Source organism: Vulpes lagopus, chromosome 21 (assembly GCF_018345385.1).
Source record: "Vulpes lagopus strain Blue_001 chromosome 21, ASM1834538v1, whole genome shotgun sequence".
Lineage (NCBI taxonomy): Eukaryota > Metazoa > Chordata > Mammalia > Carnivora > Canidae > Vulpes > Vulpes lagopus.
In genome coordinates, this window is record NC_054844.1 from 7858833 (window position 1) to 7883407 (window position 24575).

Consider the following 24575-nt stretch of genomic DNA (forward strand, 5'->3'; position numbering starts at 1 on the left):
CAGGGAGTGGCTGTGACAGGCCTGGGAGGAGACAGGTGTCTTTGGGCCTCCCAGAGGCGGGGCCACTCAAAGCCCGTGATTTGTCAGGGAAATCTGGGCCACCTGCTCCCCACATGCAAATGGACCCAAACCCCTGACAGCTGCTCCTTGGGCCTCTAACTCTAAGCCCTGTCTTCCCTCTCTGAGCTTGGCCAAGACATATAGCAGCAGCCTGATCCCTCTGGTTCCAGCCTTCACAACCCCAGCAGGACTCCGTGAGTCATGGGGGCAAGGAATGGGCCAGACCCCAGATGGAAGCCAGGCTGAGGCTGCACCCCACTTCCCACACTCTGTCCACTCAGAGCAGGAGCAGGCCTGTCCATCCCTCTCTCTGGATCCCCTGTACCTTTCCCCACCCCCAGGATCAGACCCAGAGGCAGCTGGTTGGGGTTTGCTGAGAATAAGGATTATCCAGATCAGTCCCTTCTAATCTCAGCTCCTGCCTGCACCCTGCCCATATTTGCCAGAACCCCTTTTTCCCACAACCCTGAGCTTAGAGACAAAATCTTGGGGATTGATAATGGGCCACCTCTCTCCCTCATATTCTGGCTCCTGGACCAGTTGCTAGGCAGGTCCTGACTGCCACGATCATCAGCACTGGTGGGAGACAGGGCCTGGGGTGGGGGGTGGTGGCATTGGAGCTGCGGTTGCTTCTGCTTCTCTGTACTCCTCCCAAACCCCAACCTTTAATCCTCACAGCTTTGCTCTAATCCCATGGGGCCTGATGCTCTTATCTCTGCCTACAGGGAGACTGCTCAGGGAAGCGCCCCTTCGACCCCTCTTCCCCCCAGGCCTTGTGGGGGGGCTGCTCCTATCACCCCACACTCTTGCTCCCACTTACCGCCCCTCTGGTCCCCTGGGCTGGGCCCAAGGCTCTCTGGAAGCCACACACCTCCCTTCCTGCCCTCTCCCCACACTGTTGCCAGCTGATTTCATTTGCCTGACATTGTCCTCATTGGCCCTACCTTCTCTGTCAGTGCTCCCCCCAACCCCCCCAGAGTTGGGGCCAGGCCAGGCCAGCTCCTCTGGCAGCAGAGCTGGGGCAGGTGACGGGTTGGCGTAGCAGCTGAGGGAGTGAAGAGGCGCCTGGGAACTGGAGCTGGAAACCCAGGAGAGGTGCAGTCAGAGTCCAAGTAAGAGGGAGCTGGCATGGCGCTGCTGGTCGGGCCCGGGGTCTGAGGGGAGGGCTCAGGCAAGGCCGGGCTTGGCTGCACACCAGACTCCAAACGTGGAGGGGCTAGTGGGGAGCTGGTGTAAGCCACCCAGCCATTTCTTTATTTCTTGGAGTGGGCTCCAGCCCTTGAGTCTGGTGTGGGTGTGAGATACAGAAACTTGACCTGGTGGGGACCCCTTACACCTACCCCATGTTCCTGACAGGAGCCAGAGCTACACCTCAACCTATCAGCCATGGGGGAGATGGAGCAGCTACGGCAGGAAGCAGAGCAGCTCAAGAAGCAGATTGCAGTAACTCCAGAACCCTCCCACCAGGGGACCCCAGAAAACGTGGAACTGGGACACGAGGGAGTGTAGACTTGGGGGGTGGGTTGGGGGCTGGATTCATTCTTGAGTGACACCTTAGCGACCCCTGACCTGGCAGTGACAGAGAGTTTCTGAACTTGGATCTCATCTTGGAGATGCCCCCCAAACCCTAGAGCCCCAAGCCCACCTACCTCAGGGGCCCATGCATCCACCCTCCTCGCTTTGCCCTTCTGCCCCCCCCCTGATGTCTGCTTTCCCCCAGGATGCCAGGAAAGCCTGTGCTGACATTACTCTGGCAGAGGTGAGACCTCCTATCCCCCTAAGGTAGGGCCAGAGGGGAGCGGAGGGGAGGGGAGCCTGGTGCCCAAGCTCTAGTACAGCATGTTCTGGGAATGAGGAACGGCATTAATTAATTCATTCAACAAACATTTAGTGAGCTCTGCTCTGGGGCAGGCATCTTATTGGAAGCTAAGTATACAGATGCTGTCTCTGACCTCAACCATAAAACAAGAACGGTTACACCCCCTCACAGGGTGGCAAGGATGAAGAGAGGGACAGCACTTTGTAAGCCATAAAGCCCTTCTGGAGCAGTTGCTAGTTTTCTAATAGCATACTTCATCAATTCTAAGGTCATGTCTTTTCACATTTTGACATCTCTGAGATCAAGATGCATCCAAAAATAGATGATGCCTTACGATTATAATTGGCAACATTTTTTTTCTTTCTCAGTGATATCTGAAAGCGTGGTGCTTCATAGAGTTGGTGGCATCTTATGTTGGATTTAAATATGTTAATAGTAGGAGTGAACATTGACTGAACACTTGCCGTGAACCAAATGTTGGGCTAAATTGCCTCAGGACATAATTTCATTTAATTTTCACAACAGCCACATAAGTTGATGCTATCAACCTCATTTTAGAGATGAGGAAACAGGCTCAGAGAGGGTAAGCAACTTGCATAGGAGAACAAAGCAAATGCATGACAAGTCAAGGCCATTGATGTGAGCCCCAGCCAAAATCTAGAGGCTGGATAGAGTTTAAGGGACATAGGACCACAAATTTCAGGAGGTGCAGTTCAGAGTCATGGGGCTCCCCAACAGTACTGCAGTGTTGTGAGGGACCCTAGTGGCCTAGGATGCAAATGTGTGCATCTATCTCTTCCTAAGCCAATGTTTCGTGAATTCACACTGGCGGCTTGAAATTGGTCAAGGTGGGAATATTTCCGTGATGGAAATCACTCTCCCGCACCCACCTCCTCCCCTACCCCATACCAGAGAGATGCTTGTTAAACACTTAGCAACATGCCACTGGCCATGCATAATCTCTCCCACATTGGTTTATGCCACTCCAGGGCAGGGGCTTAGTTCTCTAATCCTGGGGGTCTGATCCAGAGCCTGGCACAGAACAGAAACTTGTCCAAATCAGTGGCTGTGACACTGACATCTAGGCATGTACCCTACTCAGCCTGATTTCTAGTGCCCTCTTTTCTGCAGCTGGTGTCAGGCCTAGAGGTTGTAGGAAGAGTCCAGATGCGGACACGGCGGACGTTAAGGGGACACCTAGCCAAGATCTATGCCATGCACTGGGCCACCGATTCCAAGTGAGGCTTGAGGGGTACCTGGTGGGGGAGGCAGGAGGCAAGAAAGAGAGGCTTGAGTGATGTGGGGTGCCTTCTCCCCAGGCTGCTGGTAAGTGCCTCGCAAGATGGGAAGCTGATCGTGTGGGACACCTATACCACCAATAAGGTACCTGTTTCCCCACCCCTCTACCCGCCTGTCCTTCCTTGGGGGCATTGTGCTTCTCCTCCTCTGCCCTCCCCATCTGGGAACTCAGCTCAGGTTCAGCTTATGCCTACCCTCCTGCAGGTGCATGCTATCCCACTGCGCTCCTCTTGGGTCATGACCTGTGCCTATGCACCATCAGGGAACTTTGTAGCATGTGGGGGGCTGGACAACATGTGCTCCATCTACAGCCTCAAATCCCGTGAGGGTAATGTCAAGGTCAGCCGGGAGCTGTCTGCTCACACAGGTGAGTGATGGACCCTCTCTTCCTGTCCCTGTTTGGAGAGGCCCAGGGAAAGGTGCAGCACTCTGGTGTGGTGCAGCAGCCAGGGCACTCTCCTTACCCCAACCCCCCCAGGATATCTCTCCTGCTGCCGCTTCCTGGATGACAACAACATTGTGACCAGCTCTGGGGACACCACTTGGTAAGGACTGAATACTGTGGGGGTCCCGTAGGGGCCAGGGCTTGAGGCGTGGCTCTGTCCTGGCCTTTCCATCACAGTGACAGCATTCTCTCCTCCTGGCAGTGCTCTGTGGGATATCGAGACTGGGCAGCAAAAGACGGTGTTTGTGGGACACACGGGGGATTGCATGAGTCTGGCTGTGTCTCCTGACTTCAAACTCTTCATTTCGGGGGCCTGTGATGCCAGCGCCAAGCTCTGGGATGTGCGGGAGGGGACCTGCCGGCAGACTTTCACTGGCCATGAGTCCGACATCAATGCTATCTGTGTGAGCCCCCCCACTGCGCCCCAACTCCCCGCCCCCATTCAGCTCCCTCCCCCTTTCCTTTTTAACTTTCCTGTTTGGGATAATTTCACCTTAGAGAAAAGTTGAGAAAGTAACCAAAAGAGCTCCCATCTACCCTTCATCCATATTCACTGCTAGCATTTTACCACACCTGCTGTATCATTCTCTGTAGATGGAGGGAGGGATGGATGGAAAGAAGGACACATACACCTAGATGTGGATATAGATATCTTTTGTTATTATTTTTTCTTCCCTGGAGAATAAGTTGCAGATGTTAGTCCCCTATGTCATCATGATGAGACTCAGGTCATGCATTTGCACTTGGCCCTGAGATATACTCTGTTCCAGCCTGGAGCCTAGAGTCTGGGAGAGCCTCTGCCCTTCTAGCCATGTGACCCTGGGCAAGCTGCCCATCCTCCCGGAGCCTCGTGCTCTCATGGGCAATGTGGAAATAATGCCTGCCTGCTGCGCTGTAGTGAGGGGCAAGTGAAGGGTGTAGGGGAGCCACTGGCATGCAGCTGGCGTGGCATAAATGTCAGCGGTGAAGAGTGCTAGGGAAGGGAAAGGCAGAGAGGCTGAGGGAAAGAGCTTGCTCTGGCGCCACCCAGGCAGGAGCCAGAGAGAGGAAGCGAGCAGAGCTATCCAGGGCGGAGTCCTGACTCCCTTTGCCACCTATACCCTCAGTTTTTCCCCAACGGAGAGGCCATCTGCACAGGCTCGGACGATGCCTCCTGCCGCCTGTTTGACCTGCGGGCTGACCAGGAGCTGACTGCCTACTCCCACGAGAGCATCATCTGTGGCATCACATCTGTGGCCTTCTCCCTCAGCGGCCGCCTGCTCTTTGCAGGCTACGACGACTTCAATTGCAACATCTGGGACTCCATGAAGGGCGAGCGAGTGGGTAAGGGCCAGCCCCCCTGCTGCCACCTCAGCTGCAAGCTCCCTTTCTGGGGGGACTCTACCGTTTCCTAATTACTGGATGACTCTGAGCTCTACTCCTACAATCCAGTACCTCTTGGTCCCCAACCTAGGACCATCTTCTTTAGAGGGTCTTCTCTACCGCCCAGGGCCCTAAAGCTCTAGCTGCTTCCTGCCAAAGGAGCTCCTGTGACACCAGAGACCTATAGACTAGAAATGTCCAGTTATGTCTGGATCTCCAAGGCCTCTATAGTTTCAGGGGCATCTCAGGCAACTGCAATAAGCAGAATCAAGATCTTGTCTGGAGCGATCTGGGGGCCCTGACCCTGACCTAGGAGCTTGCTTCTCTAGGACCACTCTGGTCTGAAGCGGAATCACATAGTGTGGCTTCTCTTAGGAGAGGCCAGGTGCTGGGCAAAAATAACACTGGCCTGAGAGTCAGGAGCCAAATCTGAATTCTGTTGCTTAGGAGCTGAGGGCCCTCAGGCAAGTCACTCCTCTCTGGGCCTCGCAGTCTCTTCATTTGGAAACTCAGGCATGAGACTAAAGAGCTACCTCCCCACTTTCCAGTGCTCACCAAGATGCCCCTTCTTTTTTCTTTTCTTTTCTTTTTTTTTTTTTTTTTTACTTTTTTAAAGACTTTTTTATTATTTATTTGAGAGAAAGAAAGAGCATAAGCAGGGGGAGCGGCAGAGGGGGAGGGAGAAGCAGACTACCTGCTGAGTAGGGAGCCTGGTGTGGGACTCGATTCCAGAACCCTGAGATCATGACCTGAGCCCAAGGCAGATGCTTAACCAACTAAACCACCCAGGCACCTCACTCCTTGCTTTTTCCATAGCACAAGTCAATGCCAACTTTTCCTATCCCTCCGCACTACCCCCCCAACCCCCCACCGACTTCCTTACAGATTGGCCATAAGAGAAACCCTGCCCCTTAGGATAATCCTCTTTCAGTCCCTGCCAAGGCTGAGAGTCCAAGGCCATCTAATGGTAGATTCCTGCATCTGCACATGTGCTCTCTGCCAAAGCAGCACAGGGCAAACAGGCTGACTCCTCTCCCTCTTCCTCAGGCATCCTCTCTGGCCATGACAACAGAGTCAGCTGCCTAGGGGTCACAGCTGATGGGATGGCTGTGGCCACTGGCTCCTGGGACAGCTTCCTCAAAGTCTGGAACTAAGGAGGCTGGATGAGGGGAGGTAAAAGGCCATGAAGACACTCAGCTACCCCCTCCCCTCCCCTGCCCAATTTTTCTTCTGAGGTTTCTTTATATATATTTTTTTCTATACCCCAGCTGCCATTCCCACCCAGCTTTGTCCTTTGAGGGCAGTGGGGAAAATGGGGAGTATGCCTTTGGGAGACAGCATCAGGGACACAGGGCAAAGAAATGCTCCATCTCCTCCCATGGCCTCCCCTCTCCATGGTCCTGCAGCTTCTCCCTTAATGAGCAAGGACAACTGATCCCTCCTCAGCCCTTGGCAGGCCTAGCAGGCTTCCAGTCTGAGGCCCCAGGCCCTAGAATTCCTCCCCGGAGCCACTAACTTTGTCCAGACCTGGGTAGCAGAGGTGTCAGCTTTGTGACTATGGCTCTGGCATCACTAGGATCCTGGCCCCCTTCCTCATGATTTTTCTTCTCTCCCTTTATTTCCCTCCTAAAGGACCTAAAGGACAATAAAGTGTAGCGCCCTACTATGTCTGTGATGTTTGGCTTCTGCTCCACTTCGGTTCCAAGAAGACACAGGACCAACCTAAGTAATAAAGTATTACAGGCGCAGTTGATAAAGGCTGTGTACCAAACAGCCTGTGAGCAGAAAGTTTGGGTGGAGGCAGAAGCCCAAGCCTCATGGAGGCCTGAGATGGGTCAGGAGGAGGTGTTCACCAGGGGGCCAGGAGAGCGTATGCCTAACAGTTCACTACAACCGGCCCATGCTGTGTATGTGTGTGTGTGTTTAAGAAGGTTATGTTGAGAAGGAATCAGATTACAGGAGACCTTGAATACCAGCGGAGACTTTATCCTAAGGGCAGCAAGGGAACCACTGAAGAGTTCTGAGCAGAGTAGTCACACGGTCAGTTGTGCTTCTCAGAACCTAGCTGCAGTGTAGGTTGATGAAATTGTGGAAAGGGAGGCTGTAGGGAAACAAGGTAGGAGGGCAAAAAATCAAGAGCAGTAGGACAGGGAGGCAAGGAAAGGGTTGGGAAAGAGATAAAAGACATAGAAACACCAGGATTTAGTGCCAAGTGCTAGGGTATGGGGTATTAGGAGGGAGGCATTCAAGATAATGGTCAAGGTTTAGGTTTGAGCAACTGGGTGGATAAGGCCAGTATTCCCAGGGATAGAGAATAGGGAATGAGGAATAACCTTGGGGAGTGGGGGGAGCACAAATTCAACCTTAGACAAACTGACTCTATTGTGCCTATGGGGCAGTTGGATAAAGGTCAGGGCCAGTTGGAAAGACCTGGAAGTTACCAGAATATACGCAGGGGATAGCTACAGCCCTAGAAGTGAACACCTAGGGATAGCAACAGGAAAAGGCCAAGGACGGAGCTCTGGGGCACACCAGGACTTAAGCGAAGTGTGTGAAAGTGGCTTGGACATCAGGGAACCCAAGTTTCCCTGGCTGCTTTTCTATATACAGAAAGGTTTAGGTGTAACACTTAAAAACATCATTTAAAACCACTTTCTTTAATATACAAGAAACACGTGAGACACAAAGATAGCCCAAGAAAGTGCTCAGTCCCCAAGCTGTGAGTTCAGGGGGGGTCGAGCCTTTCCCGTCTTCCAGGGAAAGATGGGGTTGAAGGGATGCTACGTCACCAGGCCCCTGGTGAGCCCAGCACTAGGGCCACGCACCTAGTTCTCCACCAAGTTTGGAAAGTGCTGATTCTCCTTGTCCTGGTCCTGGTCCTGCTCCCACACTCGGCCTCCAGTTTTCAGAAGTCGTCCAGATCCCAGAGAGGCCCCTTCCTTTAGTTCCCTAGGATTTTCACTCAGGGGAGAAGGCCACTTACCCTGCCAAAAGCAGTGTGTGAGTTGGAGCAGGGAGGGATGTTGTTCAGGAGATGGAAGATTGGGTCAAAGGCCTCCCTCCCTCTACCCTGGATTTCTTAGTAATAGTTTGCGCACTCTCTCCCTTTACCTGCCGTGGTGGTAGAGTTCCAGGGGAGTTGTCATCTTGTAGGATGGTGAGGGGAGATCTCCCTAGTGCCTTGCCATTTGTTTTCCGTCTATTGTGCTTAGAACCTAGGGTGGGTCAGGAGTTAAAGCCAAAAGCCAAAATTAGGGGTTTACAGTTTATTCCCCCTCTACTCATGCATGGACATTATCCTGATTTCTCTTCCCTCTACCTTGCCCTTAGATCCTGTACCTGAAGATCGGGGAGTCTCAGGGTCTCTCAAGGGCTTGTCCGAGCCCTGGCTGGCTATGGGGGTTTCTGAGGGCTGTCCTGCTTCCTCCTTGGGAAAAACCTGCTTGGAGGGGAGGTCAGTCTGGCTCCAGGGTGGCATCTGGTCCTCAAGGGAAAATTGAGTGCCCAGAGGCAAGTCCAATTCAGAAGATGAAGTTGCCTCTAGGGGCAGAACAGGCTCTGGGGGAAGATTCGACTTGGGGGCTTCGGTCTCAAATACTTCACTCAGCTGTTTCACCAGTGGGCTTGGGGGCTCTAGAGGGGAGAAGTAAAGTGAAATAGTGACCCTATGATACAAATAACTCAAAAAGGAGGAAAAGGTACAGGAACTATAGGATTCATGCTCTGGTGGGTGAGGGATTGGGACGAGAGAAATCAAGGTAAGAGGGAGAAATGTTGAGAGAAGAGCAAGATTGGTTCATCATTGGCCCAACCCAAGGATGCTAGGTGACAACCCTACCACAATTCCTTGGACCCCACCACTTACCTCCGCTGCTGGTCTTCATAGGTGTCCGTGCAATACCAAGGGTAGGAGAGCGGGGATCTGAGTCTTGGGCCTGATTAGGATCCTCCTGCTGCTCGCCTGCTGGTAGGTTTACCTGTGGAGAGCTCTCCACCTGGCAGAACCAAAAGCTAAAACAAGTCTGGACCCTGATTCTTTCTCCTTCCCAGGACTCTAGGCCCAGGATGATATTCCAGAGAGGCACTGCCAAGGCCATTAGGCATTCAGCCTACCCCATCCGAATTAAGAGAGTAGAAAATAAGGCCCCAGGTTAGGAGGAGGAGGGCGCAAGGGATTTCTCAGAATCAGGGTCAGCAGAGGCCCAAGAATCCCGACTCTGCCTTCCCAACCCGGCCCAGAGTACCTGGATGGGAGTGCGAAGGATGCCGGCGCTAGGTGAACGGGGGTCCGCCACTCTGGCCAGAAGCTTGTTGTGCGGCGGGGGCCGCGCCGGAGTGACTGGGGCGCTCTTGGCTGAGCCCATCTCAACCAGGAGGAATAAGGTGGGGCAGGGCCCGGCCCGGGGCGAGGAGGGGATGCCTGTGACAAACGACTCAGATCTCAGCCATTTCCGCGACCACGTCCGACCTCTGACTCCAGACCACTCGGTCTTCCCGGTTCCCCGCCCAGGAGCCTCCGGGCCGCTGGGCCAGAGGCCTCTGTGTAGATAGATGATGGCTGGTGCAGATGCCAAGCCGGCTCTTTCCGGCCTGCCGGGCCCTCTTAAAGACTCCTTAATTTATTCAAATCACTCACCGGGCCCCGATTCCTCTTTTGGGAGCACAAGAACTGGAGCCTCAACTCCCGACGCCGAGTTTCAAACCTCCCGCCACGCCCCCTGCCTTGATTCCATTGGTGGAGCCGCCGCAGGCTCCTATAGGCCCGTGTGTGAGACCCGCCTCCAGCGCAGGGAGTCATTGGGCCCGGACGACGTCTATCATGAGGCGTGGGGGGCCAATGAGCGGCGGCTCGGCTTGCCGGGGCGGACGCCTCCCGGAGCAGGGGACTTTTGTTCCGCAGCGAGTCGCGAGTTGTCCGTCCTGAGACTTTGAGGAGTGCCAGTCTTCGCTTCAGTTTCAAAACCAAATGATTTTATTTTAAAAAAATTCTGAATTTTTAAGCTCTTTTGTACAGGTTCAGCTGGAGAGGTAGTTGAGGGTTTTTCTGAGGTGAGAGAGGCGGTAACCCTTATTGGTTGACAGCATTATCAGTCACTCTTCACCAGCCCTCTCAGACTCCGCCTCATTGGGCAGCCCCTTTTCAAATATCAAGAAATACAACTGCCCTTCTATTTTCCGATTGGGCAGGGCCCAGGAAAGTTTCTGGGGCTGATTGGTTTAAACAACCGTCTGTTTCTGCTCTTTGATAGAAGACACGGGAAGGGGGCCGTCGGGGTCCCAGAGTCCGAGCATCCAAAACTCCGGGACCCACCTCGCTGCTCTACATGCGCTCTGCCCTAGGAGAGTGGGATTGGTTCTTTCGACCATCGGTTGCGTTAGAAGCGCTTTTCATTGGCGTTAGTCAGGAGTAGGGCAGAGGGCGGAGCACTAGTAGGCAGGCGGCGTCCAACTGCCATTCTCGCGCGGCTTCCCTTTAGCGCATGCGCCTAACGAGTAGTGCTCATTGGACGGCAAGCCTAGGGGGTGGGGGACTGGGAACGGTGGGAGCCGCTGTGTGTGGAGGAGCTGCTGCCGGTGTCATGGCGGAGCTGAGTGAGGAGGCGCTGCTGTCAGTATTACCGACGATCCGGGTTCCTAAAGCGGGAGACCGGGTCCACAAAGACGAGTGCGCCTTCTCCTTCGACACACCGGTAAGCCCATTCCCCACGCCCGCAGCGAGCACGACTTCTTCCATCGCCCTGGTCATTCTGCCGGGGCCTGCAAGGCTTGAGCTACCGCCTCCCTGCGATGCACCATGGGACTTGTAGTCTCCCACGCTCCTCCCTGCCGTTGCTTTTAGTTAGCTGGAGCTGTCGTGGGACTACCACCCCCGGAAGCCACCGCGCCCGCCTCACCCGTTCCCGGTCTCGTGGAGCACTGTGGGGATCGTAGTCGCTCTCTCCCCTCATTGCCGTTCCAAGGTAGAGGTGCATCCCGATCGTCGGACTACATCCCCCAAGTGGACCCCTGCGAAAGCCTGGGAGTTGGCCTTGCCTGCCGCGCACGGCTCCCCGGGTTTTGTAGTCTGGTGTGGGAGGGATGGGGCGACCCCGCACTGTTCGGGGCCTGGGTGAGGGCTGGAGGGTGGGGACTGCAGTTGCTATGCGCCTAGTAGTCTGGAAGTGACCGTGAAGAAGGCCGGGTCTGAGACGGGCCTAGTTAGAGAGACTCCACCCATGGTTAATGTGGACAGGGGGCGGGGAGGTGGGTCATTGCTGGTAGGGAGGAGAGGAAAGAAGGGAGGAGAGCTCTAGTCGTTTCTCCTTTGAGGTGAATTGGGGCCCCACCCCCGTCTCTTTTCCCCCCCGCCCGTCACAGAGAGCAGAGGGGGCCCTTTTCAAAGTATTCCCAGAGAGAAGGTGTTTTTCGTGGAGGATACTAAGACCCCATTCCCAACCTGCTCCCACTCCTGACTAGTTAGACAAAGCCTCCACCCACACCATGCTTCACGTTTTGCAGGCTCCACCCGGAACCTCCCTTCCTGCAGTTCTGCCGTCCCCTGTCACCACCAAGCAGAGACTAGCCTTTGGCCTGGCCAGAGCCTGAACTGAGAGGGCAGCAGCCTGGTTGGGACCCGCCCCCCTCACACCCCTCCCGACCCACGGGGGCTGGGCCCTGCCCAGGGTGTTCAGCCAGACCAGCTCATGGCTGGGAAAACTGCAAGTCAGAGTGGAAAGGCTTCATTAATGCATCGCCAGTGCTGAGGATAGCAACATGATCTAAGGCCCAGTTCGGTATCATCACTGTGATTTGTGGTTTGCTTGGTTTGCTAGGCTTTGATCTGAGCCTCAGACAATGTGCTGCTTCTCTGGAGTCTAGCTTTGGCAGAGCTAAAAGAGGACGGCTCAGAGCAGTGCTCGAGGGTTCCCAAGCCTTGGGAAAACCAGCATTTTTTATTTCCAACAGAGGAGTTCGGTTACCACCGAGCTCTGGCATGCCACCCGGTTCATCAAGTGCAAGGCTTGGTGAAGGACTGTCTTTCTCAGGAGGGAAAGGTTTTTGTTAATTACCAACAGATGGTAGAAGTCAGTGGCTCCCTCTTCACACTCCTGCCTGTCTCTCCTTAGTAACTGCTTCAAATATCCAAATGGTGTTTTTGTAAGCTTATTATACTTTCCTTCTCTCATCCCAAGTCAGGAGATCTCCAGTGTGGCTTAGTTGCTTTCCTTTTTTTTTTCTTTTTTTTCTTAGTTGCTTTCCTAACCGACTTCCAGCATGTTTGATTATCTTCACATTGGGTTCATGGTAGAAGAGAGCTTATTAGATCTCCCTGATGAGAAATGCTCCACTTGCTCATGAACATTGTAATCCATACTGTTCTAGGGAGTGGTACAGAGCAGTGTATGGGACCAGGAACTGCCTTAGACGATGCCCTATTTTTCGTATCACAGCAGAGAATTTTTCAAGGCCAGTGAGGCGTTTATTCAAGGAAGAAGATGCTTGTCGTTGCTTGAATCCGAGGGAAGACTCTTGTTTTCTCCAGTTACCTCCTCCACTTTATCCATCACTGTTCACAAAGGCACTAGCAGATTTGCTGCATTTTAGAGCAGCTCATCCTCCCTCCTTAGCTGTGATTTAGGTTGGGCCCTTGTCTTTCTCTGTCTTCTTCCTGGGTTTTATGTGTTTTAACTGTCTCAGAAGGTGTTGCTAGATTCTTCTACAGAGGGAATGGCTCTGAGGTTGGCAGTTGATGGACTTCAGTGGGGATTTAGTTATTGGTCAAAAGGAAGGCAGCAGGGTGGTGGTTGGAGAATGCTGGTCTTCATGTGCCTTGTCGAACTGGGCCCAAGTATAGCAGTGAGCCCCAGATAAGGCACTGTTACCCTGAAGCCAGGCTTTAGCAGGAAAGGAGAGTTCTCTCTCAGTGTGGACCAAGGTCTGACACCCTTGTAGGGTGTGGTAAAAGAAAAGTCTGGGCTTGCTGGCAAGCTCAGGAGTTGGGTGTATTGTTCAGGTACTCGAATCTCTGCTCTTCCAGTCTGGAAAGTTTTCTGGTCCTGGAGATTAGGCAGGGTTTGTCATTGTGTCCCTGGTTTAGGTTCCATGTCTGACATGCAGGTCTTTCCTCTCCCAGGAAAGGACCCCTTTTCCTTCGGAATGTAAGCACTAGCACTGGAGGTCCATGGTATTTGATTCCCATTTACCTCAAGGACGGAGGTAAAGGGAGTTCTCTACAATTGATTGGAAGGCTCCAAAGCCCAAAGAAGAGACCGGAAGGAGGAGGAATGTGATTGACAGGTGTTGCTCAGCTCCTGGGGTCCTTCTTGGTTGTTATCAAAGTCAGCGGAGAATGGGAAGAATCTTCACCCTGTACCAGGGCCTGAAAGGCTAAATGACTTGCTAGGAGCCACATGGTGCTTGAGAACCGAGCTTTGTTTTGGAAACAGGCAGTGTCTGGCCCTGGGTCTTGGTTTCCCCACCTAGCCAGGCTTCATCCTCCCTGTGCTCTGTCCCCACCTCTTGCACTGCAGGAGTCTGAGGGTGGCCTCTACATCTGCATGAACACATTCCTGGGCTTTGGGAAACAGTATGTGGAGAGACATTTCAACAAGACGGGCCAGCGAGTCTACCTGCACCTCCGGAGGACCCGGCGCCCGGTAGGGACAGGGTGGGGGCAAGGCCTGGGGACATTTGGGCACGTGCTACTGGGCCTCCATTTGGAATCTGTCACATCCATTCTGACCTCCCGTTGGCCTCAGTTTCCCACCTATTTCTGTTTGTATCATTAGAACTCATCACATGTGTTGTGTGTTTTTGTTTTGTCTTGTTTTTAAGCTCCGTTCCCTTCCAAGATTAATCGACTCTGCCCTGTCCATCCTCCCCACTTGTCCCTTCCCTGGTACTCATTGCTGATCCTGTCCTTCCTGCCTCGTTGTAGAAAGAGGAGGACACCACTACAGGCACTGGAGACCCCCCGCGTAAGAAGCCCACCCGGCTGGCTATTGGTGAGCACCGTTAGAGTCCTCCTCCTCTTGAGCTGGTCTCTTTTGCTCTCAGAGGTGCTGGCAACCCCCAAAAGAATGGACCTGATCAGTGGAGGGGACAAAATGAGATGCTGTATCAGAGGAGGGACATTTACTTGTGGTGATTGTCCTACCCTCTCTCTTCCCTGTTTCACCAGGTATGGAAGGCGGGTTTGACCTCAGTGAGGAGAAGTTTGAATATGATGAGGATGTGAAGATTGTCATTTTGCCGGATTACCTGGAGATTGCCCGGGATGGGTTGGGGGGCCTGCCTGACCTCGTCAGAGATCGGGTGCGAATACCTTCCCACCCTCTCAGGAGCTCTAGGGCAGGCAGGGGCCCAAGCAGTGATGTCTTGGGCAAGCCACTGAGAAAGCTGGAGATGGAGGGCCTGGAGGGGCGCGGGAGGGGGGCAGGCTGGGGACCGTCTCTGATCCTCTGCTTCCCCCAGGTGACCAGTGCGGTGGAGGCCCTACTGTCGGCTGACTCGGCCTCCCGCAAGCAGGAGGTACAGGCGTGGGATGGGGAAGTACGGCAGGTGTCTAAGCATGCCTTCAACCTCAAGCAGCTGGACAACCCTGCTCGAATCCCTCCCTGGTGAGGCCTGGCCCCTCCACCTTGGAGCACAATCCCCAGAGCAGGGGCAGAGAGGCCCCCCTCCTGGGGGATCTGGTGGGAGAGAGGGCCAGAGGGAGACTGGGGGAGATGAGCTCAGCAAAGGGACCTCCAGAGGAGAAGAGGAGAGAGCTCTTTGACTGGCAGGGGGCCAATCCCAGATACCCTTGACCCCTATTTCAGCTAACTTTCTTCTCCCTGGCTTAGTGGCTGGAAGTGTTCCAAGTGTGACATGAGAGAGAACTTGTGGCTCAACCTGACAGATGGCTCCATTCTTTGTGGCCGACGCTACTTCGATGGCAGTGGTGGCAACAACCATGCCGTAGAGCACTACAGGGAGACAGGCTACCCATTAGCTGTCAAGCTGGGCACCATCACACCCGACGGAGCTGGTACTCCCTCCCTCCTCTGGCTCCCTCCGCGCTGAAGTGTGCTTAACTGTTACTCATTGTGTATGACACGAGTAACACATCAGTACGTTCTCTTGATTAACAATGAACATATTGCAGATAACACTAAATCTTCAGTTAGGCCCCCCAAATCCCAGTCCCTTTCTTAGAGATCACCAGCATTATGTGTTTAGTGAGTATCCTTCCAAACCCATCTGACCCTAGCACCTTATCCTACATGGTAGAGTCCCAGGAAACTCCAGCCCTCATGCTCAGTCATCCCTTCCCTGACAGCCAGTCTCAGAAAGGCTTGTGAGGGTTACCTTTCTGGGATCCTCCTCCTGTCCCATCAACGCCCCCTTGGGGCAGGGAATGGGATTGGTCAGTGGCCAGGCCAGTCCAGAGCCACCTCTTCTGACCCTGCTTCTGCCTCCCGCCCTAGATGTGTATTCATATGATGAGGATGACATGGTCCTGGACCCCAACCTGGCTGAGCACCTGTCCCACTTTGGCATCGACATGCTAAAGATGCAGAAGGTGAGGTCCCCCTTCAGCTTCCAATTCTCCTCATCCCTGCCTGCCAGGGCCCTTCCTGGCCGGAGGCTGAAGTAGCCCATCCACAACAGCTGCCACAGTTTTCCTAGTCCCAGGGCATCTGTGCTTCCTTTAAAAAACTTTCTAGAATAATTTATTCATCCATTGAATGCTACTGGAGTACCTACTATGTACCAGTCACTATATGAATAAGAGAAATTTACATTCTAGATGGAAAGGCAGACATTCATTGTCTGCTCAGGCAAATGAGTGAATAACCACAAACCGGTGGGCGCTGTGAAAGAGATGTAGAGGGGCACCTGGGCGGCTTAGTCAGTTAAGGGTCTCTTTTTTTTTTTTTTAAGAATTATTTATTTATTTATTCATGAGAAACAGAGAGAGAGAGAATGAGAGGGGCAGAGACACAGGCAGAGGGAGAAGCAGGCTCCATGCAAGGAGCCTGATGTGGGACTCAATCCCGGGTCTCCAGGATCGCACCCTGGGCTGCAGGCAGTGCTAAACTGCTGTGCCACCGGGGCTGCCCAAGGGTCTGACTCTTGATCTCAGCTCAGGTCTTGATCTTAGGGCTGTGTGTTCCATCCCCATGTTGGGCTCCATGCTAGGTGTGGAGCCTACTCAAAAAAAGAAAAGAAAAAGTGGGACACCTAGGTGGCTCAGTGTATGAGCATCTGCCTTTGGCTCAGGGCACGATCCTGAGGTTCTGGGATCGAGTCCCACATTGGGCTCCCCACAGGGAGCGTGCTTTTCCCTCTGCCTATGTCTCTGCTCTCTCTGTGTCTCTCATGAATAAATAAATAAAATCTTTAAAAAAAAGAGAGGGGGAGAGAGACAGGAGTAGTGTACAGCAGGAGGACTGGCTCATCGCGGGGATCAAGGAAGTGAAGCTTGAGGGGTAAGATGGGGTGACTTCAGAATGGGAAAAAATACGTCGAGTGGAAGGATTCACCTTCATTTCTTTCTTTCACCCAAGTGGAGGTCTGATGACTAACAGGTCTCAGGGATAGTCACTCATGGCCTTCCAGGGTTGGGACCAAGCTTAGCCAGTGTGTCTCCCACGTTAGAATCCATAATTGAACAGATTCACAGCTTCAGCTGGGTGCCGTCCTGGACCCTCTGAGGGATCAGTGTGAAATATGGGGCTGAGCTTCTCACCCTGTCTGAAATGCACCTTCCCTTGCAGACGGATAAGACAATGACAGAGTTGGAGATAGATATGAACCAGCGCATTGGCGAATGGGAGCTGATCCAGGAGTCGGGTGTGCCTCTGAAGCCCCTGTTTGGGCCTGGCTACACGGGCATCCGGAACCTGGGTAACAGCTGCTACCTCAACTCTGTGGTCCAGGTGCTCTTCAGCATCCCTGACTTCCAGAGGAAGTGAGTGGCACCCCCTCCCCATGCCTGGCCCTTAGGCCCTGTACCCCTGACCTTGCAGCTCTCCTAGATGCCAGCCTTTAGGCACACTCCTCCTTCAGCTACCATCAGTACCTCTGTGTTCTAGCTCGGTCTTCATTCTTGTTACCCTGTGGCTGGTATGCTTCCATCAGTTAGAGCACCATGGTCACCTAGCCATGCAAGCCCCACCAAGGGCAGAACCCCGAATCCCAGTGTGCTCCCTGGCCTCCTGATTGACTCGGGGGAGGAGGTACTCTTTGCTTTTGACCAATGACAGCAGATGGGGACCAAACAAGGATATGTAGCACTTGGGGGGTGGGGGGAGAGCCTGGGACACTAGGAGAGAGACAAAAAGATACATTCTGAACAATAGTAAGTCTGCCTTCTAACTGAGAAGGACTTAATACATGTGTGGAAACTTCATAGCATGTTGGCCCATTCCATCCTGTGGAATGCGAACCATACTTCCCCTTCTCCCAGGCTGCCTTCTTCCCTCCCTGGGCTCGCTCCTGGGGAGGAGGCCAGGAAATAATGCAGCAGAATACATTGCATGCTGGCATAGTTGACAAGGGGAGGAAAGGCAGGCTGCTTAGAAGATGGGACTCTGTGGTTCAACCACGTAACTCCCCACTGAGGGGGGAGCCTGTTTCCTGAGCAAGTAGATTATACTCCCTTCCCTCTCCCTTGGAATCCAGGCCAGAGCACCTCTGATTATGCTTCCCTTGGCTCTTAGGTATGTGGATAAACTGGAGAAGATCTTCCAGAATGCCCCAACGGACCCTACCCAGGACTTCAGCACCCAGGTGTACGTAGCCAGGTCCTGTGTTCAAAGGCTCTTGAGAGCCTTGCGGCCCATGTGTCTTCTTTCCTCTCCCATGACCACCTGTGGTGGGCAGCATTTTTTTATGTCTGCCTCTGGCCCTGCTGTCTGTCTTGAGTTGGGTTCCAGCGGGGAATCTAAGGTTTTTCATATCTCAGAGGGTTGCCTAAAGGCTGTAAGCAGGGGCTGAGTTGGGGTGGGGAAGGCACAGAGAGATGACAGGCGATCATTAGTTGGTTGAAGCTAAATGGTTCTCTTCGATGTTAATGCAGGGCCAAACTGGGCCATGGCCTTCTCTCGGGAGAGTATTCCAAGCCGGCGCCAGAATCAGGCGATGGGGAGCAGGTGCCAGAACAAAAGGTGAGTCTGGGACTCTCCTTTCAGTCTGGAATTACGGGGAAACTGAGGTCTGGGAGATGTCTAAACATGGCCCCTTGGTGGCCCCTTGAGCCCTGGCTGAATCGCTGTGCTTGCTCTGCCTAGGAAGTTCAAGATGGCATTGCCCCTCGGATGTTCAAGGCCCTCATTGGCAAGGGTCACCCTGAGTTCTCCACCAACCGGCAGCAGGATGCCCAAGAGTTCTTTCTTCACCTTATCAACATGGTGGAGGTAAGAGCCGGGAAGATGGTAAGGGAGGGCACTCCACGCTCCCTCCATCTGCCCAAAGTTCTCTCTCCCTTCTCTCTCCTGACCATTCTTTCCAGTCGGCCCCAACCAGCCCCACCCCTGGAGCCAAGGGGTCTGCACGCCCTGGGCCTTCCCTGTGAGAACAGTAAAGCTAAGCAATGATCCTTACACTTGATGGGCTTGCAGCTGAATTAAGGATACACCCAAAGAAAATGATATGAGGATGCATATCACCTATAGAGAAAAATACAGTCATGTTCCATTACAGTGTCCTAGTATATCACGGTGCCAGAACTGGGGAGGGGGCGTTAATTAGGGAAAGATCTAGTGGTAGACCCCCTCCCACTCTTCTCTCTCTCTGACCCCCCCCCAGCGACTCTTTCAGGTCCCCATCCCCTTCCCTGGCTGTGCAGACCTCCCCACTCTGCTTCTTTCCCATAGAGGAATTGCCGGAGCTCTGAAAATCCTAATGAGGTGTTCCGCTTCTTGGTGGAGGAAAAGATCAAGTGCCTGGCCACAGAGAAGGTGAAGTACACCCAGCGAGTGGACTATATCATGCAGTTGCCTGTGCCCATGGATGCGGCCCTCAACAAAGGCAAGTTGCTCTCAGCGAGGCCTGGGTGCCACGGGCCTCCAAGCTCTAGGAAGAGTGCCTGGGTGCCCTGTAGGAGCAGAACCCACTGTGTACCCTGCTCCCCCAGCCAGAGGTCTGAAGCTGGGCCATCTCGGGGAGGCAGGATGACCTTTACGCTGAGGACGAGAGACGAGGTCACATATGGGTGTGCGTCGTGCAGGTTTGAGGGAGGGTGGAGGAGTTAAAGCAGTCAGGGACATAGAGCCTGTCTGGTGAGGCTGAGGAGGGAAAGAGACGTAGCCCCTGAAGGATTCACCCACCACTTCTGTCACCAGAGGAGCTTCTGGAGTATGAGGAAAAGAAGCGGCAAGCTGAGGAGGAGAAGCTGCCACTGCCAGAACTGGTCCGCGCTCAGGTGCCCTTCAGCTCCTGCCTGGAGGCCTATGGGGCCCCAGAGCAGGTGGACGACTTCTGGAGCACAGCCCTGCAGGCCAAATCAGTAGCTGTCAAGTAAGTCCTGGTGGTCTGCACCAAAGGTTTCAGGCCGATGTCAGGACAGTCCCACAGATACTCTACCTCTTTCTTGTTCTCTCATCCCTTTGTGGTTGGATTCCCAGGGCTGTGTCAGCTGGGGTTGAAATCTGGCCCCCTGGGAAGCAAGAGGCCCCCTGCCCCGAGCAGGAGTAGATGTGGATGGTTGCCACATCACCTTGTCCTGCCCCACCCCCCCACTCCCTCTTTTATTGCGGTACAGGGTCACGGTAGTCAGCTTCCATCCACTCATCCCCTCAACGTTGGCAGAGCAAAGGCACAGAGTATCAGTTTTGAACAGAATATGGATTTCTAGCAAATGACCTTAGTTTCGGCCTAATTCTGTTGTTGGCATAAGCTTAAGATCTGAAAGAATGCTTCAGTCTCAAGGGATTTCAGCCATCTCCACCCCCCCCTTGAACAGGCCTCTGGCTTCTGCTGCTCCTTGTCTGCAGATGCTGTGATGCCTGCCCAGGGCAAAATAAGAATATGGACTATTTTCTGGGCTATCAGGACTTCCACCAGCAAGAGGCTGAACCCCAGGGTGGCGGTTCCAGGAGAGAACTTTGGGATTCTCTGGGTACCAGGACATTCTCTCTTCCCTAGGACGACACGATTTGCCTCTTTCCCTGACTACCTGGTCATCCAGATCAAGAAGTTCACCTTCGGCTTAGACTGGGTGCCCAAGAAACTGGGTATGGTGGCTGGGACAAGTGAGGGAGGTTATGTAGAAAATGCTAGAAAAAGAAGGGGCCTCACTGTGTGTAAACTAGCATTTCTTCCACCTTTCCCCGGAAGGAGGAAAACGTTACCCTAAATGTTTCCAAATGAGTCAAGTTTGAAAAGCACTGGCTAAAAATATTGAAACACTTGATTTTACAGTGATGATTTACAACCAAAAATGATTTTCAGGGTTTTATTTTTATACTTGTTAAGACGTTCTCATTTAGATAACCTTGAAACCGCTCTCATGAGGCTTATAGCCCCTGGCGACTTTTGAGAACTACTGATTGTACTTCACGTCATAGATAAAGTTAAGACCCACAGAGGTACGAGATCATTCTGTGGGACAAGTCGGAGGCCCCCGTCCTTGTCCATAGTACATGTGAGGTTGATTTAGGACTAGAGTCTCCTGATTCCCAGGCCCACTGCTGTATTACATGAGGACCCCTGCAATTGGTACTGGGTCAAAGCAGCGCCAAAGTGTGGGGCAGGGCTTTGAGAAACCCCAAGTACTTTCTTGGGGAGGGCCCCAGGGAGCTGCTGAGGTGACCCTTTTCCTGCCATTCTGATTACAGATGTGTCCATCGAGATGCCAGAGGAGCTAGACATCTCCCAGTTGAGGGGTACAGGGCTGCAGCCTGGGGAGGAGGAGCTGCCTGACATTGCCCCACCCCTGGTCACTCCGGATGAGCCCAAAGGTAGCCTTGGTTTCTATGGCAACGAAGACGAAGACTCCTTCTGCTCCCCTCACTTCTCCTCTCCGACATGTTAGTGACTCTTCTTCCTGCCTGTCTCTCTCCTTTGCTGATGGGGGTCTTCTCCGCTTGCCTCCCCTTGGCCTTGTCCTTCATGTTTCTCCTGTCTTCCCTTTGAAATTTCCCCTGCCCTCTTTTGATGGACGTGAGGACCGGCTAGAGCACTCCCAGCCACATTCTCTGTGTGGTTGGCAGGTGCGCTGGCCAGTTGCCTCTTTACCTTGTCACCTCACTGCTTGGGGATAGGGAGAGGCAGCATACTCCAGAAATGGGGCCCATTCTGGGAGAATGGGCATGGAAGGGGTCCCTGGGGAGATCTTCAGCGTCAGTTCTGTGTCTTTAGTACTGCTGGCCCCACATTGTGTTGTTCTGTCATTTTAGTTCTGGAGTAAGGGGCCAGGCTGTGGGAGAAAAATGCATGGCATGGGTGGTTGGGAGAGGGCTGGGTAGAGCGGGGAGGCAGGAGGAGCTGATGGTGGCCTCAGGAGTTAGGTCACCGTGCCCTCACTTCTACCCCCCGCAGCACCCATGTTGGATGAATCAGTCATCATCCAGCTGGTGGAGATGGGCTTCCCGATGGATGCCTGCCGTAAAGCTGTCTACTACACGGGCAACAGTGGGGCTGAGGCCGCCATGAACTGGGTCATGTCACACATGGACGATCCAGGTAGGCAGGGGTGGGTAGCAGGGTGGCACAGGGCCACTGTCCTCCCACACATGCTTCAACCCCTTCACCTCTGCAGATTTTGCAAACCCCCTCATCCTGCCTGGCTCCAGTGGGCCCGGCTCCACCAGTGCGGCAGCTGACCCCCCACCAGAAGACTGCGTGAGCACCATCGTTTCCATGGGCTTCTCCCGGGACCAGGCCCTGAAAGCACTTCGGGCCACGGTATGGGCTGCCCCCGGCTGAGGACTGGGGGCCTGTGGGGAAAAGAAGGGGGTGGGGATGAGGTTCTGTCCTTTGTGAGCAAGACGAAGGACAGCCGGTATGAGGTGGCCAAGGCCAAGGCTCCATGTTTCTGTGGCTGTCCTGAAGTAGCTGAGGCCTTCGCTAGTGGTTTTCTTGCCTGGAACGTGTTGGAAAGAGTAACACTTCCCTCCTCTCCAAGAACAATAGTTTAGAAAGGGCCGTGGATTGGATCTTCAGTCACATTGATGACCTGGATGCAGAAGCCGCCATGGACATCTCGGAGGGCCGCTCGGCTGCCGACTCCATCTCCGAGTCTGTGCCGGTGGGACCTAAAGTCCGGGATGGCCCTGGAAGTGAGTGTCCCTGGGAAACAGGACAGGCCAGTGCAATCTAGCCAGTCTGCTACCAGCTCATTATTGCAGGGCCACTCTGCTTCCCTCAGGTGGCAGCAGGGTCAGAAGCTTCTTTCCACTGACGTGGCTTCTGAAGGTGGGGTCCTAGGAGGCGAAGACAGACTTATGACCGAGTCCCTGCCCCCCCGTCCCTGAGATTGGCGTCCTGAATTTGGGCTGTTAGATGCATCTTTTGGACTGGTGCTCAGGGGTCCTTCTCATTGTCTCCTCTAGAGTATCAGCTCTTTGCCTTCATCAGTCACATGGGCACCTCTACCATGTGTGGTCACTATGTCTGCCACATCAAGAAGGAAGGCAGGTGAGGGGCTGGCAGGGTATGTTCTGAACTGGGGAGTGTGGTGGGAATGAATGAACAGGTGGGGGCATCCTGGAAGTCCTTAGAGTATTTGTGGGAGAAAGGAAAGGCCTGCTGATTAGGGGTGGGGGGATGGCACAGATACACCAGAAATTGATAGAATGCTTGATAGCAGGGCTCAGCAGACTACAGCTCAAGGCTACATCTGGCCACCTGCTTTTATAAATAAAATTTTTAATGAGCATAACCACACTTACTCACATATGTATCATCCGTAGCTGCTTTCCTACTGCAACAGGAAAGTTGAGTAATTGTGTCAGGGACCGGATGGCCGATGCAACCTAAACTACTTACTGTCTGGCCCTTTTCCAGAAAATGTTTGCGGACCTGGGCCTGACAGGAATGGGTTGGGGGTGGCCGCAGAGATACTGAAGGATTTAGAGACTTGGGTGGAGAATGAGATTGGGATGCTCCCCTCAGGCAGGTAGCAGCTCGACTGCAGGTGTTGGGGCCCAGGCTGAGGGTGTTGGGAATGTTTGCCCCAAAATCACCAGGATCAACTCTGGGGTTGTGTCAGAGACTAAGTTGATGCAAAGTGGATGCCCAGTCTGTTCATCCTTCTCCCCCTTCCCCCAGATGGGTGATCTACAATGACCAGAAAGTGTGTGCCTCTGAGAAGCCACCCAAGGACCTGGGCTACATCTACTTCTACCAGAGAGTGGCCAGCTAAAGGCCTGCCCTGAGCCCTTACCACGGAGGACAGGGGACAGACCATCTGGCATGAGGGACAGGGGCTGATGGGTGGATGATGGACTTCAGCCCCCCCCCCCCCTGCTCTGTACCCTGTTTCTTTTTGTCCTCAGCAGCAGGGAAGAAGCTAGAGGCCATAGGAGAATGGCCAAGCAAAGCGGGGGACACTTGAGAGACTTTGGGGATAGAGCAGGAGGGGGATGGGAGGGGCCGGCCACCTGTCTGTGAGGAGACTTCCTTGTCCCCCCACCCCACCCCTTGAACCCACAGTGCTCTGCTTCTCTGTGTAACCCTGCCGGCCCCTGGTTTGGAGGGGGGCTCGTTTGTGTGTGTGCGTGCGCGTGGGTGCAGCTTCATGCAGCCTCTTCCACAGGAGGGGGCATCTGTGCCTCCCCTCCCTCTTAGTGTTTGCTCCCTGTGTGGCCAGGCAGGGAGGGCTGCGAAGGAAATGGGAGTCCCCCTTGCCCTCCGGCCTGTCTTTCCCCCACCCACCCAGTCTCTTCCCTGCCCCTTCTCTGGAAAAATGCCAAAATACACGATGTGAATAAAAGTATAATGGCTAAGTCGTGTCCTTTTTGATACCTTGGGGGAGACTGACCTTGCCTGGGGCTGGCAAGATAGCCCGTTGGGCTCCTTGCCTCTTTGCCCCCCTCCTTTGGCTGTTCTCTACTTTTCAGTAGTTCTAGAGCTCTTGGGAAGCGGAGTGTGAGATGAGGTGGGGTGAACGTGGGGGCAGTAGAGGAAGCTGAGGGGTAGGGGCTGTCCAATCAGAGCCAGTGGAGGGGGGTGACACCGAGCAAACGGGGGGGGGGGGGGGGGACGGTGAAGAGCTCTACCTGCCTTCCAGCGGCCACACTGGACAGGTCCCAAGTGGCTATTTCCCAGATGTCTCTGGTCCCCTAGGCCCTGCAGTCTCCAGTGGGGCGGGCCAGCTGGAGCAGAGGGGAACCCCCGGAGTTGGGGAGGGAGGGGGTCTGAACTGCCTCTGTCTCAGCTGCAGTTTCGAGCCAGTGTGGACCGTCCCTCCCGCTCTGAACCCTGCCACTGGCCCAGTAACTGGGACGACACTCCGCACCCCCGCCCCATAGGTCAGAGGTGCCTGCTCAGCGATCAGGGATGCAGCTATTCCGGCGGGGGAAGGGAGTTGGAGACCTGCCCCGCGGAGCGCCCTCAGCCCGCGCCAGCAGCGTAATCTCAGGCCAAGGCTCCCCCGGGAAAACCCTCCGGCCCTCGGGGGTG

At 54.0% G+C, this 24575-nt stretch overlaps 3 protein-coding genes across 7 annotated transcripts; 2 read left to right on the forward strand and 1 right to left on the reverse strand.

Annotated features, from left to right (window-relative positions):
• Positions 1–106: 106 nt before the first annotated feature.
• Positions 107–6648, forward strand: GNB3 (G protein subunit beta 3). 4 transcript variants are annotated; one of them, XM_041735791.1, is made up of 10 exons: positions 107–1172; positions 1417–1503; positions 1781–1819; positions 3011–3117; positions 3199–3262; positions 3383–3545; positions 3657–3723; positions 3826–4027; positions 4730–4946; positions 6033–6648. In XM_041735791.1, the coding sequence occupies exons 2-10, from the start codon at positions 1447–1449 to the stop codon at positions 6137–6139; spliced, it is 1023 nt and encodes a 340-aa protein (XP_041591725.1). In that variant the 5' UTR covers positions 107–1172; positions 1417–1446; the 3' UTR covers positions 6140–6648. The 4 variants fall into 4 exon arrangements, with proteins under 4 accessions (XP_041591725.1, XP_041591723.1, XP_041591726.1 ...); XM_041735792.1 differs by lacking the exon at positions 107–1172 and adding an exon at positions 1194–1292; XM_041735789.1 differs by having other exon boundaries at positions 1417–1819.
• Positions 6649–7365: 717 nt separating this feature from the next.
• On the reverse strand, positions 7366–10307 carry CDCA3 (cell division cycle associated 3). The gene is made up of 6 exons (XM_041735793.1): positions 9622–10307; positions 9230–9405; positions 8851–8980; positions 8325–8618; positions 8097–8200; positions 7366–7969 (listed from the first exon to the last, which is right to left on the reverse strand). The coding sequence occupies exons 2-6, from the start codon at positions 9347–9349 to the stop codon at positions 7811–7813; spliced, it is 807 nt and encodes a 268-aa protein (XP_041591727.1). The 5' UTR covers positions 9350–9405; positions 9622–10307; the 3' UTR covers positions 7366–7810.
• Positions 10308–10443: 136 nt separating this feature from the next.
• Positions 10444–23899, forward strand: USP5 (ubiquitin specific peptidase 5). 2 transcript variants are annotated; one of them, XM_041735784.1, is made up of 20 exons: positions 10444–10675; positions 13496–13621; positions 13903–13969; positions 14146–14279; positions 14439–14584; positions 14810–14994; positions 15434–15528; positions 16727–16920; positions 17672–17743; positions 18031–18118; positions 18242–18367; positions 18827–18980; positions 19295–19469; positions 20097–20185; positions 20789–20980; positions 21492–21635; positions 21712–21857; positions 22078–22231; positions 22505–22589; positions 23223–23899. In XM_041735784.1, exons 1-20 carry the CDS (start codon positions 10466–10468, stop codon positions 23314–23316), a joined length of 2676 nt encoding a protein of 891 aa, XP_041591718.1. In that variant the 5' UTR covers positions 10444–10465; the 3' UTR covers positions 23317–23899. The 2 variants fall into 2 exon arrangements, with proteins under 2 accessions (XP_041591718.1, XP_041591719.1); XM_041735785.1 differs by having other exon boundaries at positions 10460–10675; positions 20789–20911.
• Positions 23900–24575: the final 676 nt, after the last annotated feature.

Coding starts and splice junctions, on each gene's coding strand:
- GNB3 (XM_041735789.1), top strand. CDS start 1,721: ATGCATCCACCCTCCTCGCTTTGCCCTTCTGCCCCCCCCCTGATGTCT. Junction 3,546..3,656: donor GGAGCTGTCTGCTCACACAG/GTGAGTGATGGA, acceptor CAACCCCCCCAG/GATATCTCTCCTGCTGCCGC. Junction 4,947..6,032: donor CATGAAGGGCGAGCGAGTGG/GTAAGGGCCAGC, acceptor CCTCTTCCTCAG/GCATCCTCTCTGGCCATGAC.
- CDCA3 (XM_041735793.1), bottom strand. CDS start 9,349: ATGGGCTCAGCCAAGAGCGCCCCAGTCACTCCGGCGCGGCCCCCGCCG. Junction 8,981..9,229: donor TCCTTCGCACTCCCATCCAG/GTACTCTGGGCC, acceptor TGGTTCTGCCAG/GTGGAGAGCTCTCCACAGGT. Junction 8,619..8,850: donor TATGAAGACCAGCAGCGGAG/GTAAGTGGTGGG, acceptor TCTCCCCTCTAG/AGCCCCCAAGCCCACTGGTG.
- USP5 (XM_041735784.1), top strand. CDS start 10,466: ATGCGCCTAACGAGTAGTGCTCATTGGACGGCAAGCCTAGGGGGTGGG. Junction 15,529..16,726: donor ACATGCTAAAGATGCAGAAG/GTGAGGTCCCCC, acceptor CTTCCCTTGCAG/ACGGATAAGACAATGACAGA. Junction 18,368..18,826: donor ACCTTATCAACATGGTGGAG/GTAAGAGCCGGG, acceptor TCTTTCCCATAG/AGGAATTGCCGGAGCTCTGA.